Source organism: Homalodisca vitripennis, chromosome X (genome assembly GCF_021130785.1).
Source record: "Homalodisca vitripennis isolate AUS2020 chromosome X, UT_GWSS_2.1, whole genome shotgun sequence".
Classification (NCBI taxonomy): Eukaryota; Metazoa; Arthropoda; class Insecta; order Hemiptera; family Cicadellidae; genus Homalodisca; species Homalodisca vitripennis.
Genome location: NC_060215.1, coordinates 22,526,198 through 22,540,094, shown reverse-complemented (window position 1 = coordinate 22,540,094; position 13,897 = coordinate 22,526,198). Strand labels below are relative to the sequence as shown.

Here is a 13,897-nt window from a genome sequence, read left to right as displayed (position 1 = left end):
TCAAAGGTCTTGTTACATTGCCTTGCCCAGAAATGGCAAAAAGAAATATGTACACAGCTTTACAAAAATTGATGTTACTCCACTTGTAAATAAGGTAGGCCTATAATTTTTGTTTCCTTTTATTAAGGATTAAATATATCATAAAGTAAATGGGTATTTTTGTGTCAAATATTTTTTATCTATATGGTTTCCATGATTAAACTTGAAATGTTTTCATTTTTATTTATTTTTTATGTATGTATATGTATGAAAAAAAATTTTCTTTCAAAATAATAAGTTTATTTGTATATTTCTGTAAGCTACATGTATAAAGACGTAAAACAAAAAAAGAATTACCTAAATATCTTAATAAATAACTGAGTTATGCATTTTTTACAAAACCCTTACATTTTGTCTGAAAATGGCTTGGGATTTCTGGCACATCACTTGATTTAATAGCCAGGGTTTAAAAGTGTTAATAATATAATAAAATACAGATTTTTGTTTTCAAAGTTTTAGTTTAAATGTTTTGTTTCTTTTTTAGTACTCTGTGATCTTTCTGTATATAGTTAAAAATTGAGTTATTACAACATTTTTGACTGATGAACCAGTTTTTACCACGTTCAAGATGTCCATATCAGGATTATATTTAATGATTCTGTGCCTCGCCCCTCCCTCTTTCCTACTGTATGTAGTTTTTTTTAGGTTTAGATAAAAGAATAATCAAATCTAATTTTGAATATTTAGTTTTTGCTCCATTCATAGTTATTGCCTATTTATAAATCCAATTTAAAAGGTTTTATGTACTGTCTCTCAATTAATCATCAGTAGAAGTATTTAAATAACTCTTTGATGTCCTATGATTTAAATGCCCTAATAATACAATATAAAAAATTTAACAACTTTACTTTTTCAAGCTGGAGTAAAGTGAAAACACTTAATCCCCTGGCAGGTAATAAACATCGTACTAGGGCAGTTAAACGGAACAGAAGAAACACACATTGATGCTGATTTAAAAGAATTAAATATCACTCTAATTGATTGATCATTATTTAAATCTAACACAAGCCTGTCATTTTGAGGAGGAATAGCATGTATAAAATTAATAATGAAATACTAATGTAGTATGCAGTATGTACTAATCATGACAAACTCACACTGAACAGGCTTCACTGGAAAACCTCGGGCAGTCATTTTTCACCCTAATTCACCCTAAATCTGACTTATCTTTCCTTGATGCAACATTTATAATAACATTCAATAACAAAGTCTTGAGTATATTTCACCTTAATTTACAATCAATTAGGAATAAATTATTTTCTTTAGACTTAGTGTTAGATAAGTTAAGCTGTAATGTTTTATGTATTAATGAGCATTGGCTATGCCAAGATGAAAGCCTGCTCCACATTCCGGCTGGGTTCACTTTAGCTGCTACTTATTGTAGAAAACCACCACTCACCAAAGGTGGCTGTTGTATCTTTGTGAAAAATGGATTAGATTATAGGATTATTAATGTACAGAACTTTTGTGTAGAAAAAGAGTTTGAAGTATCAGCTATCTACTTGCAGAGTGTTCAAACTGTTATTGTAAGCATTTACCGAACTCCGGACTCAGATGTTGCTATGTTCATTTACCTTTTTGATATTTTTCTTAAATTTTTAATACATAAATATGTTGGGACAATAATCATAGCAGGGGATTTTAACATAAACATAAAAAAGAATACAACTAAAGGTGAAACTTTTCTGAACCTTCTACGATCATATAATCTGTATTGCCTAAATAAAGAAAACACAAGAAAAAATGCCTGCTTAGATAACATCATAACTAATGAGTTACCAAATAGAACTAATTGTGAAGTCTTTCAAACTCATCTATCAGACCATTCTAGTGCTATTGCTACATTTAATAATAAAACCTTGTTAACCAAAGAAAAAGAAGTTATGTGTCGTAGTATTAGGAATGTAAAACCATGTGCAATTGCTGTATTTAAAAATCATCTTGAATTATTGGATTGGTTAGAGCTAAGTTCTTTTAGTAATGTAGATGAAGCATTTAGTTATTTTATAAAAATAGTATCAGATACTTATAATTATTGTTGTAATGTTAGAGAAATTAAGTCTACATCCTTAAAAGGAGAACAAAAAGTCAAATGGTTTACTCCTGAACTTAAAAAATCAAGAGAGATATTGTTGTTGTTGTATGATAGGTTTCAGAAATGCAATAGTGATTTAGAGAAAAATAGGTTTAAGAATGACTATATGGTGGCAAAAAGATCATATAGATTTAAAATAAAGCAGGCAAAAATAGCAGCAAACAATAACTACATTGAAAAGTTTAATAACAAGTGTAAAGCAGCATGGAACATTATTAAAGCTGAAACTTGTCAAAATGGTAAAGGAGGTGAAACAAATAATATTGAATCAAAACAACTTAATGAGTATTTTACCGATGCTGCTTATCTTTTGAATAATAATGTCATAAATGATGAGACCAGAGCTTTAAATTTTTTAAATCAGTACCTTATATCTAATCATAATAACATATCTTGTAATTTTAGATGGCGCAACATTACAGAATATGATGTCTTAAAATGTGTAAAAGAGTTGAGTTCTTCTTTTTGTGAAGACATATATGGATTTTCCAATAAGATCTGAAAGGAAGTAATTCTATTTATATTGAAACCCTTAGTATACTTATACAATATTATGCTTCAGCAAGGTATTTTTCCAAGAGTTTTGAAAGTTGTTAAAGTCACCCCTATCTATAAGAAGGGTGACAAGTCTAATCCTGCTAGTTATTGTCCTATATCATTGGTTCCAATTTTTAGCAAGGTATTTCAGAATCAGAATCATTTTTATTGTCATTTATCTTTACAGATTGGACAAAGTCAGTATATATAGACATAAATACAGTTCTCAGCGAATACCACTTTACAAATTAATTAAGTTAAAACAAACAGCAAAACTTAGTCCAACTGACAAATAAATATATCCTATTTAAATAAAATTTCTATGAGTTTAAGAATTCTTCTACTGAATAAAAAGCTTGGCTTATCATCCATTTAGCCACTTTTGTTTTAAACTCTTTAATGTTTGACAGTCTCCATGCTTCTGGTAACTTATTAAAAAATTTTATCTGTAGATATTTATGGCTCTTAGCATATTTTTCCAACCTTACAACAGGCAAAACTAAATCTTTGGCATGTCTAGTGTGATAATTATGTACATTTGTAAATTTAATAAAGTTTGTAACATTTTCTCTGACATAAATTAAATTCTGAAATATAAAAATGCAAGGAACAGTCATTATATTGTAGCTGGTAAAGTAATTTCTGCAACTTTCCCTGTATCCTAATCCAAACATGATTCTTAAAGCTCTTTTCTGCCATATAAAAATTCTGTCAGCACCCACACTATTTCCCCATAACATATTGGCATACAATAAATGTGAGTGAAAAAAACTAAAATATGCAGTCTTCTTTAACTCCTTACTAACACAGGACTTTAATTTTTTTAGTAAGAAACACACTCTTGATAGTTTTGATATTAAATTATTAGTATGTTCATCCCAAACAAGTTTGTGGTCTAACGAGACACCAAGAAGCTTTACTGGTTTGGAAATGTCATCCTCTATTTCAAAATTTCTCAATGAAAATAGTATGAGTTCAGTCTTACTTTCATTAATTCTTAAAAGATTTGACTCAAACCATAGACTAGCCTTATTAACTACTCTGTTCGTGTCACTTAAAACGCTAGCTAAATAGTTGTCTTATTTGAGTACTGCATTATTAAGAATCAATTATATTTTTATATGTCAAACAAGGGGTACATTTGTAAAGAACAGTTTGGTTTTATACCTAGCCGTAATACAATTTCAAGCTGTGGAGTCAGTGGTTTCGAATGTTTTAGATGGCTTTGAAAATAAAATGATTTGTTCAGCTACCTTGATAGATTTATCTAAAGCTTTTGATTGTATTCCACATAAATTACTCTTAAAAAAACTAGAAGGTTACGGTGTAAAAGGTGAGGAATTGAAGCTCTTTTCATCATATCTCAATGGTAGAAAACAAATGGTAGTACAAGGTAGAGACAAATCGGATCTTAAAAATGTTACAATAGGGGTACCACAAGGTTCAGTGTTAGGGCCTTTTCTGTTTGTAGTGGCTGTGAATGACTTTGCGCACAATATACCGACACCCTTACCGATCTCTAGTGCTGTGCTTGTTGAGATCGGTAAGGGTGTCGTTCAAGATATTTTAAACACAACTGTAAATAGTACTAATATAAGTCAAATTAATTTATCTCTGTCACCTGATAGATCAGGACAATGTATTTAGCCTACCTGTATGTACAGCACTGCCATGCACAATACAAAAATCAATCAGCCTTAATATAATCTTCTTAAATATTCAAGGTTTAAAGAATAAGGTTTCTGTTTTGGAGAGTTTCTTGCTTGATTTAAATATTTCAGTGGTTTGCTTAACAGAACACTGGATGTCAAAAGATGAAATTATTAGTTCTTATCCCATTGGGTTTTCTTGTGCTGCAGATTTTTGTAGATCAAAACAAATAAGAGGAGGAACCTGTATATTTGTTAGTGATAGACTAAAGCCTAGGGAATGTGATGTAACAAGGTTTTTGTGACGAACTAAATTTTGAGGCAGCAGCTGCAATACTAGATGATTGTAAAAATGTTGTAGTTTCAGTATATCACTCTCCCAATGGCAATCCACAGGAATTTTTTTGCTAGTAATGGAGAAATTTTTAAATTTTATTATGAATTGGAAATTTTACACTATTATAATTGGGGGTGATTTTAATAGTAAGTTTTGATATTACAAAACATACCAAAACTGCAAAATGAAATTTTTAAACATTTTAAGACAGTTCAACTTTTTCCCCTTGAATAAAAATGCAACCAGGGGTAAAAAATTGCCTAGATAATGTTTTTTAATCTTTAATCACAATTTATATGTCTCCTCTGTAACTACCTTATCGTTTCCTTACTCAGATCATGATGGGATACTTGTTAATGCATGTCAAAAAGACGGATTTGTTGACTCAAGGGGTACCTCTCAACATTATAAATAGTATTCAAAGCATGGGTACTAACCTAAAAAGAATATTAAACCTCTCTCTTTACTTCTGGAGTCTTATGATTGGCCGTCCTTGTTAAAGTGAATATACTAAGCAAAGTTCTGCAACACTATTTACTAAAATTTTTGATGTTATACTGGAATAGTATTAATCATTACAAAGTTGTTAAAAGGGTAAATAGAAAAAGAACAGAGCATAAAAACAAAATACAAACAGATTGGTATACAACTGAATTAGCTATCATGAAGGAAAGGCTACTGTTCTTGGACAGATTAAGAAAATGTAACAGGGGATAATATACATCTAAATATGGGGTTTTATGAGTTGAAGTGTAAATACAGGTGTTCTATAAAATGAGGCAAAACATGCTAAAAATGTTGAGTACATTCAATAATAGTAAAAATAAATGTAAAGCTGCCTGGGATGTAATTAAATATAATACAGCAAACAGCAAACAAAATATTTGTAATATTGAGCCTGATGTGTTTAATGATTTTTTTCTCGAATCTGTAAAAGAAATTAAAAATAAGGTTGTTAATTCCAGTTTTACATTTGTTGAACTTATGGAATCAATCTCTAATGATAGCTTAGTACATTTTAAATGGAAAATTGTTACTTCAAATGATGTTTTGGATGCTGTCAGGGGAATGAGCAATTCTGATAGTCAAGACATATATAGTATGTCTAACAATTTGTTAAAAAGTATTATTGGTAGTGTGGCTGAACCTCTGGCAGTGTCTATTAATCATCTGCTTCATGACGGTATTTTCCCTGAGCAACTCAAGATTTCACGAGTATGTCCAATTTTTAAAAGGGGTCCTAAGGACCAACCTCAAAGCTACCGCCCAAATTTCTGTAATTCCTGTATTGGGTAAGCTAATTGAATCATTGGTTTTGTAAGCAAATTACTACTTTCTGGGAAAGTAATAACCTTCTGGAACCTTCACAATTTGGGTTTAGAAAGGATAAATCAACTTTTAATGCTCTAGATCAATTAGTTAGACAAATTCACTCAGCTTTCGAGAGCAAGGGCTTTGCTCGGGCTACTTTTTTGTGACTTGAGCAGGGCCTTTGATTGTGTTGATAGTAAAATTCTTATATCTAAACTAAAACATTACGGATTTTCTGGGCCTAATCTAAATTTTTTTGAATCATATATTAACAATCGCAAGCAACTGGTCTTTAATAATGGTAAGTGGTCTAAAGAAGCCCTCGTGGAGTGGGGAGTTCCACAGGGCTCCGTCCCTAGGTCCCCCACTCTTTTTAATCTATATAAAATGATTTACCATTATCTCTTTAACTCGAAAACCATATTATATGCAGATGATACTACACTTTTTAATGTCAGTCAAAGTGTACATGATCTGGAGCTGTTGGCAAATGATACATTAAAAAATGCATCAAACTGGTTTCATGCTAATGGGTTTTTGCTAAATTAAAGACAAAACAACAAAAAAGTTGTTTACTCTTAGGCATATTGCTGGGTCATTGGACGAAAGCTATTCAGACTCAGTTAAATTCTTGGGTATCAACCTTGATAGAAATTTGACATGGGCAACACATATTGATTATCTAAATAAAAGACTCTCACGAGTCATTTATCTTCTGAGTAGACTGAATGATATTGTACCACTAAATTCTATAAGAGCCGCATACTTTGCCTTTTTCCAATCTGTTTTTAGATATGGATTAGTCCTATATGGTAATTGCACCAGAATTTCCGAAATACTAGTATTACAAAAAAAGGGCAATTAGGGCTCTAAAAAAGTGTGATACCAGAGAGCATTGCAAACCCCATTTCATAAATTTTCGTTTTCAGACGGGTTCTAAATTTGTATATATATGACTCGGTGGTTTACATCCATAAAAATCCAAATTTGTTAAATTTTAAACATAAAATTCATGACCACAAACACGCGTAATCGAAACAATGCTGAAATTGGACATTTTCGATTAAGCAAAACCCTCACCAGTCATGTTGTAGTATCTTTGAAAATTTATAACTTTCTGGAGAAAAAATATTGCTCATATCCCTTTGATATCTTTAGGAATAAGTTATATTCCTGGTTGTTGGAGAATCCGTTTTACAGTCTAGATGAATTCTTCAACACCAAAAGTATTGATTTTTAATGTGTTTGTTACTGTTACTGACAATTTGTACTGTCATTTTTGTGATTTTTTATTTATTTTATTTAATTTACTTGTAAGACTTTATTGACTATTGTATTGACTTGGTTAACAATAAGCAATATACTATGACTTTGTCAATGAATGTAATACATTTTCATGACAAATAAAATTATTATTATTATTATTATTATTATTATTACCATGTTTTTCTGTACTATATGCTGATGACACCATTCTAGTGAGTAGCAATGAAAAAATAGACCAGTTATTGATAAATCGTAGGAGGCTGCTAGATGATGCAAATGAATGGTTCAGATCTAATTCTCTAGTTGTAAACCGTGATAAAACAGAGAATATATGTTTCTCTCTTGATAATAATAATTATGATGATTTAAATTTTAACCCTGTAAAACTTTTAGGAATATATTTGGATAGTAAGCTAAGCTGGGATGTACATGTGCAAATGATGTGTAAAAAATTGGCAAGAGTCATCTACTTACTTAGAAAATTAAGATTCTGTGTTAGCATGGATATGCTCATGACAGCCTATTATGCCTTCTTTAATTCACTTTTAATGTATGGAATTTTGTTATGGGGAAATAGTAGCGCTGCTCAAAAAGCTTTTATATGGCAAAAAAAGGCGCTAAGAGTTATTAAAGGTTTACCTGACAGAACTTCTTGCAAGCCCCTTTTCAAAGAATTGCAAATTATGACTCTGCCAAGTATGTATATATATTCATGTTTATTAAAGTGTAAAGAAAATTTAGAAACATATCAGCTCAGACAAAATATACATAATTATAATACAAGGAACAAAGGCAAGCTAGATATGGTAAATTTTAGGCTAGAAAAAACTAAGAAAAGTCATTTATGCATGGAAATTAAACTTTTCAACAACTTCCCTGATAACGCATGGAGAGTTAGTATTGTCAAGTTTAAAACTTCTATTAGTAGTTGGTTGAAGGACAAAGCCATTTATTCATTTGACGAGTATTTGTCCTGTGACACTAGTGAAATAAAATTTTAGTCTACTGTTTTTATCTTTCTTGTTTCTTTTAAAGTTTATTTATTATTTCTCATTGGACAAAGCCTTTTGATGAGCATTTGTCCTGTGTCAATCTTGACGCCACCGTTACAAATTTGTTGAGTTGTTATTTGTTTCATTCTCTGTTATTACTTCTTATATATTCTATTTATTGTCGTTATGTTATGAACTTATTTATTGTAGTTGTACATTAGTTTTTAATTATTTATTTATTTTATTATGGGCTTATTGAATAATTTTGTATACAAGAAATTAAGGAATTTGGTATTGGCTAGTTATATGAATATTCTGACGATGTCAATTGCATTTATATATGTTTAAAGACAAATAAAGAATCTTGAATCTTGAATCATTTAACATATCAAAAACTACAATTTTTCTAGGAGTTCACATTGATGAGAGTCTCACTTAGTAAGGCATATTATCTGATTTCTTTTCTGCCTTCAAAAGTAGAAAAAAACTCTTAACATTTTATTATGCATATGTATATTCCTAACTAACATATGGCATTGAATTCTGGGGTGATTCAGTTGAAGTAAACAAGCTTTTTATAATTCAAAAAAAGATAATCAATAAAATAAACCACATTAAGTATGATGCATTCTGCAAGCCCAGTTTTAGACACTTAAACTGGTTATTCTTCCATCTATATATACCAGACACTGGTTATGATGAAGAAAAACATAGCTAATTTCAATTAATTCTCAAATATACATAATTATTCTACCACACACATTAGTACTCTTATTTATTCTTTACATAAACCATGAGCCTTTTAAAAATTGTCTGAGTATGGACTAATTCGTTTGCATAATAATTTGCCCAATGATGTCAAATTAGAGAATTGTTTGGAGGTTTTTAAAAAAGTGAAGAGCTATTTGCTAGAAAGGTGTTTCTACAGTGTAAATTAATTCTTAACTGAAAAGAAATAGGTCTTTAATAATTATTTAAATTATTTATCTTTGTTCATGTTGTGGTGTGGATTTTTTTTGTTCGCTGTCTATTGATATATTTAATGAGTAGTGTTTAGTATTTTATGTTTAAATCTTATTACTACATTCATCTATGCAACTTATATCTAATTTATATTATTGCTTAATGTTTTTTTTGTTTAAATTTTATTCTATATGTCTTATCTATACAATTTATATGTATTTACATTTTAATTGAAGTTAGGCGTTTTTAACAAATTGACATGTCATCTACCATAAGGTAAGTAATTACTGTACATGGTGTTATGTGACAACATAAAAAAAGGAAAAGTTTAAGTTCTACAAAGTATTTTTTATTAACAAAGCCAAAAGTGATGTCAAATTATGTTTGTATTCCGTCCAAAAGAAATATGGTTAGGATATTTGTACTCTTTTTGTTTCTTTTACACCCGGGAACTTTTTCATTCGAGCTAAGAATGAGAAAGTTCCCGGATGTAAAAGAAAGAACTAATTAAAGCTAATTAAAGTATAATAGGATAAAATCTTATTGATTTTTATTTATAAATTTGCTTTGTGTCCTACTTATATTTTAAAAGTGTCTTTTTTGTTTACAGAACCTACAGGCACAGAGAACGAAGAAAATTTCTACGGACGGCTCTCAAAGAACTTGGTCTGATTCTGACGGATCAGCCTGGGCTCCTGGGACCAAAGGTGACCTTGCTTTTACAAATTTTCTTTTACTACTTATCTATCTTAGCTACTATTTTCTCCAGCGGACAGTTACATTTTAGAATATCAGAAATCAGTAATTCTTAATTGATAATCTTTAAGATTACAAGTAGCGCCAATTAATGAAAATTTACATAGTTATAAAATATAAAAGTTCATGTTGGTCTTGGTTAAGTTGTCTGTCTCCACAAGTAAAACTCTTAACTCCAGTTTTTTATTGCTGTCTTCATTTTCATGTGGCTGTCTAGATTTTTCTTGGTTTCTCCTGGCAAGCTTTAGAGTTTCTACCCGGCATAGGTTGTTTTTTTCTCAAATAGAGTTGTTCTGTGACGAGGTAATGGAAAGTCTTGACCATGTCTTGTATTATGCTCATGAAAATCTACTAGAAGATTGGCTTGTAATAACAACATCATAACTAACACCGTACATGATGTAAGTTAATCCAAAGTTTTCAAACCCCATATATCAGATCATTATGACCTTTATTGTCAGATACTAATGGGGAACATTGAAAGTGAACAGAAAGATTCATCACCTTGTAGTTTTAGAGTTCTATCTGTAAATGCTATTAATTTTCTTAAATATATGTTAAGTAAGACAGACTGGAGCTATATGCCCTGTGAGCGTACTGTAGAGTTGCTATTTACAAATTTGTTAGGTTATCTTATAAATTCCTTTGATCATCAATGCTGTCCTATAAAAACTAATAAATTCAAGCATAATAAAACAAAGCGAACAAAAAAGTGGTACAACAATGAATTGAAAAAAATAAAGAAAGAGTAATTCTTTCCAAACCGTGTATGTTTGGAGCTCCACTGTGAAAAAGCATCAGTACAAATCAAGCAAGCTCGCCAAAACCTTCATATTATCGGTATCTGTAGAACTCAAGGACATCTGAACTTGTCACTAGATATAATTTCACAAACACTTGATAACATTCCCATATGGAATAGCCCTATAATTCTTATAGGAGACAAATATAGACGTACTGTCACCAAACCGTGACCAAGTCAAACTAAATGAAACCCTATTGGGCTATAATATGACTTGTATTGTTTTATCCCCGACAAGAATAACTCCAACAACCACCAGCTCAATTGACTGAGTTTGCACCAATCTCCAACCAGTTGACATAACAGTAGACATCCTTCACACTGGTTTATCTGACCACACAACACAACTTTGTAAAATACAACACTCTGCTCCAGCTCCCCAGATTCCAGTATCTTACCGTAGACATTTTAACTATAGGAACATCACAAATTTCAAAACTGTCCTCAAACAAGAATCCTGGTAAATTGTGCTTGCTCAGGATAGTGCAGAAGATGCATACAAAATATTTAGCCAAACAGTTGCACTGGCAATTGATCTGACCTGCCCCATGGTGAAAACAAGAAATAAACGTATAAAGCTCAATAGCATCTTTGACCGTGAGGCCTCACAGCTTAAGCAAGCATTCCTAGAGGCCCAGGAGAGATACCTTCTGAATGGTACAGAAGAGTTTAAAAAAGACATGACGGATAAGAATATACTAACATAGTATCTGCCATTTATTTCAGGCATTGCTGATATTCATAGCTCTGTGCTTTGCTCGGGATGAGGTCTATTGGCTCCTGAGACACAACGACAACCCTCCTCAACAGAAGAGCAAAGGAAAGACTGCGGAAGATCTCGTAGACAGACAACTTCCCGAGTTGCTTTTCCATATGGAGGAACTGAGAGGTTTGTCTATTTGTGTTTCTCAGTTAAGTAATTGTTCACAGTTAAGTTCACTGAGAAAAGGAAAAATATTAACCATATCCTTGATTTAAAATCAAACTGGAAATATGTTTTAGAATAAGCTTTAGTTATGTACGAGGGTCGTCCAGAAAGTAAAGAACGTTTTGTTATAAGTCAATAAAAACAAAAGATAAGAGCATGAAAATTTATTTATAAATACTTATAAACTTACTCTATTTTTCTACAAAATCGCCGGAACTGTCAAGGCACTTGTTGTAGCGTGGCACCAGTTTTTCTATACCGACGTTATACTGTTCTGCCGCCAAGGAATGAAGCCACGTTTTTACTCCTTCTTTGAGGTCTTCGTCACCCAAAAAGTTTTTTTCCGCCTAAAAACACTTTCAACTTTGGAAACAAGTGATAGTCACTCGGAGCCAGATCTGGACTATACGGAGGGTGTCCAAAGATTTGCCATTTGAAAGAATTGAGTTCTGCTTTGGTTCGTGCACCGCAATGAGGCCGAGCATTGTCGTGGATCAGCACCACTTTCGACGACAGCATTCCGCGTCGTTTGTTCTGAATTAGGCCTCTGAGTTGATTGTTTCGCCTCTCGGCATGAACTCCACATGGATTAGGCCTTTTCGGTCCCAAAAAACTGTTGCCATCAATTTCCTGGTGTTCAAATTTGGTTTTTCTTTCCTGTTTTTTGTTGGTGAATTCGAGTGATGCCATTCCATTGACTGGAGCTTTGTCACCGTAAACTGCCTTAATTTGCCTATAAATTTCAATAGGTCGAACATTCTGTGCATTCAGAAACCGTATCACACTACGCAGTTCACACTTGGCAGGATTTTCAATTAACGCCGCCATTTTAAACTTTCACAGGAGACGCAAACGTGACCTCACGGTACCGCTACTCAGCTCACACTGAGGCAGAAGGTGTGGCTAACGAACAAGCTATCTACCGCGGTGGTGGGTGAACTGCGCCGCCCGTGATGCGCAATCGTTCTTTACTTTCTGGACGACCCTTGTAGTTTTAATCATTGACTATGTACCAGTTTTTGTTACACGTGATTACAGAAAACGTATTGTACAATAAATATTTGTATACTGTCTGTTGTCTTAAATATGGAATACTTCATCCATACTGGGCACTTAATAAACCGTAGAAACGGAAGGTACTTGTCATAGGGTGTGTATCATCTTCTGTGGTTGATATTCAATGTATATTAAAGAATTGTCCAGACTGGTAGCTTATCTCTACCAAGAAGCATCAAAGTAAAATAAATCTTACAGAGTTTACAAATTACTTAATTAGTCAGGTACTTCTACTTTACTTGATTGTTTGCAAACAATTTGCTCATTTATAAATAAGTAAATTAAGTTTATCAATCAAACATTTCACATACTAAAATAAAAACTCTGAAAGCGGCAGCCCTGCTGTGTTCAAGCGGGTGTTGTGTAAGTGGTTATTCTGCTCGGATCAGGCTAATGTTGTGGCTTCCATATGAACAATATTGTTTCCATTTATAAACATTTTCAATGTGTGTGTATATTTGCAAACTTTGCTAAAAATTAATATATTTCTATTATTTTAAACTAATAATTTCCCCTTTTATTAATTGCGTATGAGCATTAATTGTGGGCTTTGCGCAAAAATGTTGTGATTCAGTTGCTTTATTAAGTGTTTAACAAGCATTGAAACATTCTAAACATCACATCACAGAGTTAAATCTTTTGTCACTCTTAAAACATCCTCACATGATTTGTCTGTGTAAAAGGACTTTATGGTTGCAGTGCTGGTGCGCAAGTACAGCCAAGTGATCCAGCGATACTATGTCCAGTACCTGGCCGGGTTCGATGCCATCGCTCTCAACCAGATGATGCAGAATCTCGCTGTCTGTCCTGAGGATGAGAGCATTATATTATCTTCTCTCTGCAATAACATTGCTAATTTGTCTGTCAAACAAGGTAAACCTGGAAATTGTTGGCACTTACACTCATATACCCTCAGTAATGAGTTGTAACATCTAGTGCTTTGTATTATACGAAAGTCAATAGTGTTTCTTTTTTAATTTTCTTCATAGATTTTGCTAATATGTTTTGTTATAGTAACTTTTCAAACTTTAAAAATGGAATTTTCATAAATTAGGAGAAAATTGTATGTGTTTCATAACTTAACCAATTCAACCAAACTGTTTTATTGGCATAAACATTAAACTGTTTGCCCTCATTTTAAAGAAATGCTGATACAAACTTCAAAG

At 31.9% G+C, this 13,897-nt stretch overlaps 1 protein-coding gene across 1 annotated transcript in view; it reads left to right on the top strand.

Moving 5' to 3' along the window:
* Positions 1–13,897, top strand: part of LOC124368767 (membrane-associated protein Hem) — an 81,965-nt gene that overhangs the window by 30,471 nt on the left and 37,597 nt on the right. The window contains exons 8-10 of the mRNA XM_046826119.1: positions 9,800–9,896; positions 11,474–11,636; positions 13,431–13,604. Of these exons, the coding sequence (XP_046682075.1) occupies positions 9,800–9,896; positions 11,474–11,636; positions 13,431–13,604 (434 nt within the window). The remainder of the gene's footprint in view (positions 1–9,799; positions 9,897–11,473; positions 11,637–13,430; positions 13,605–13,897) is intronic.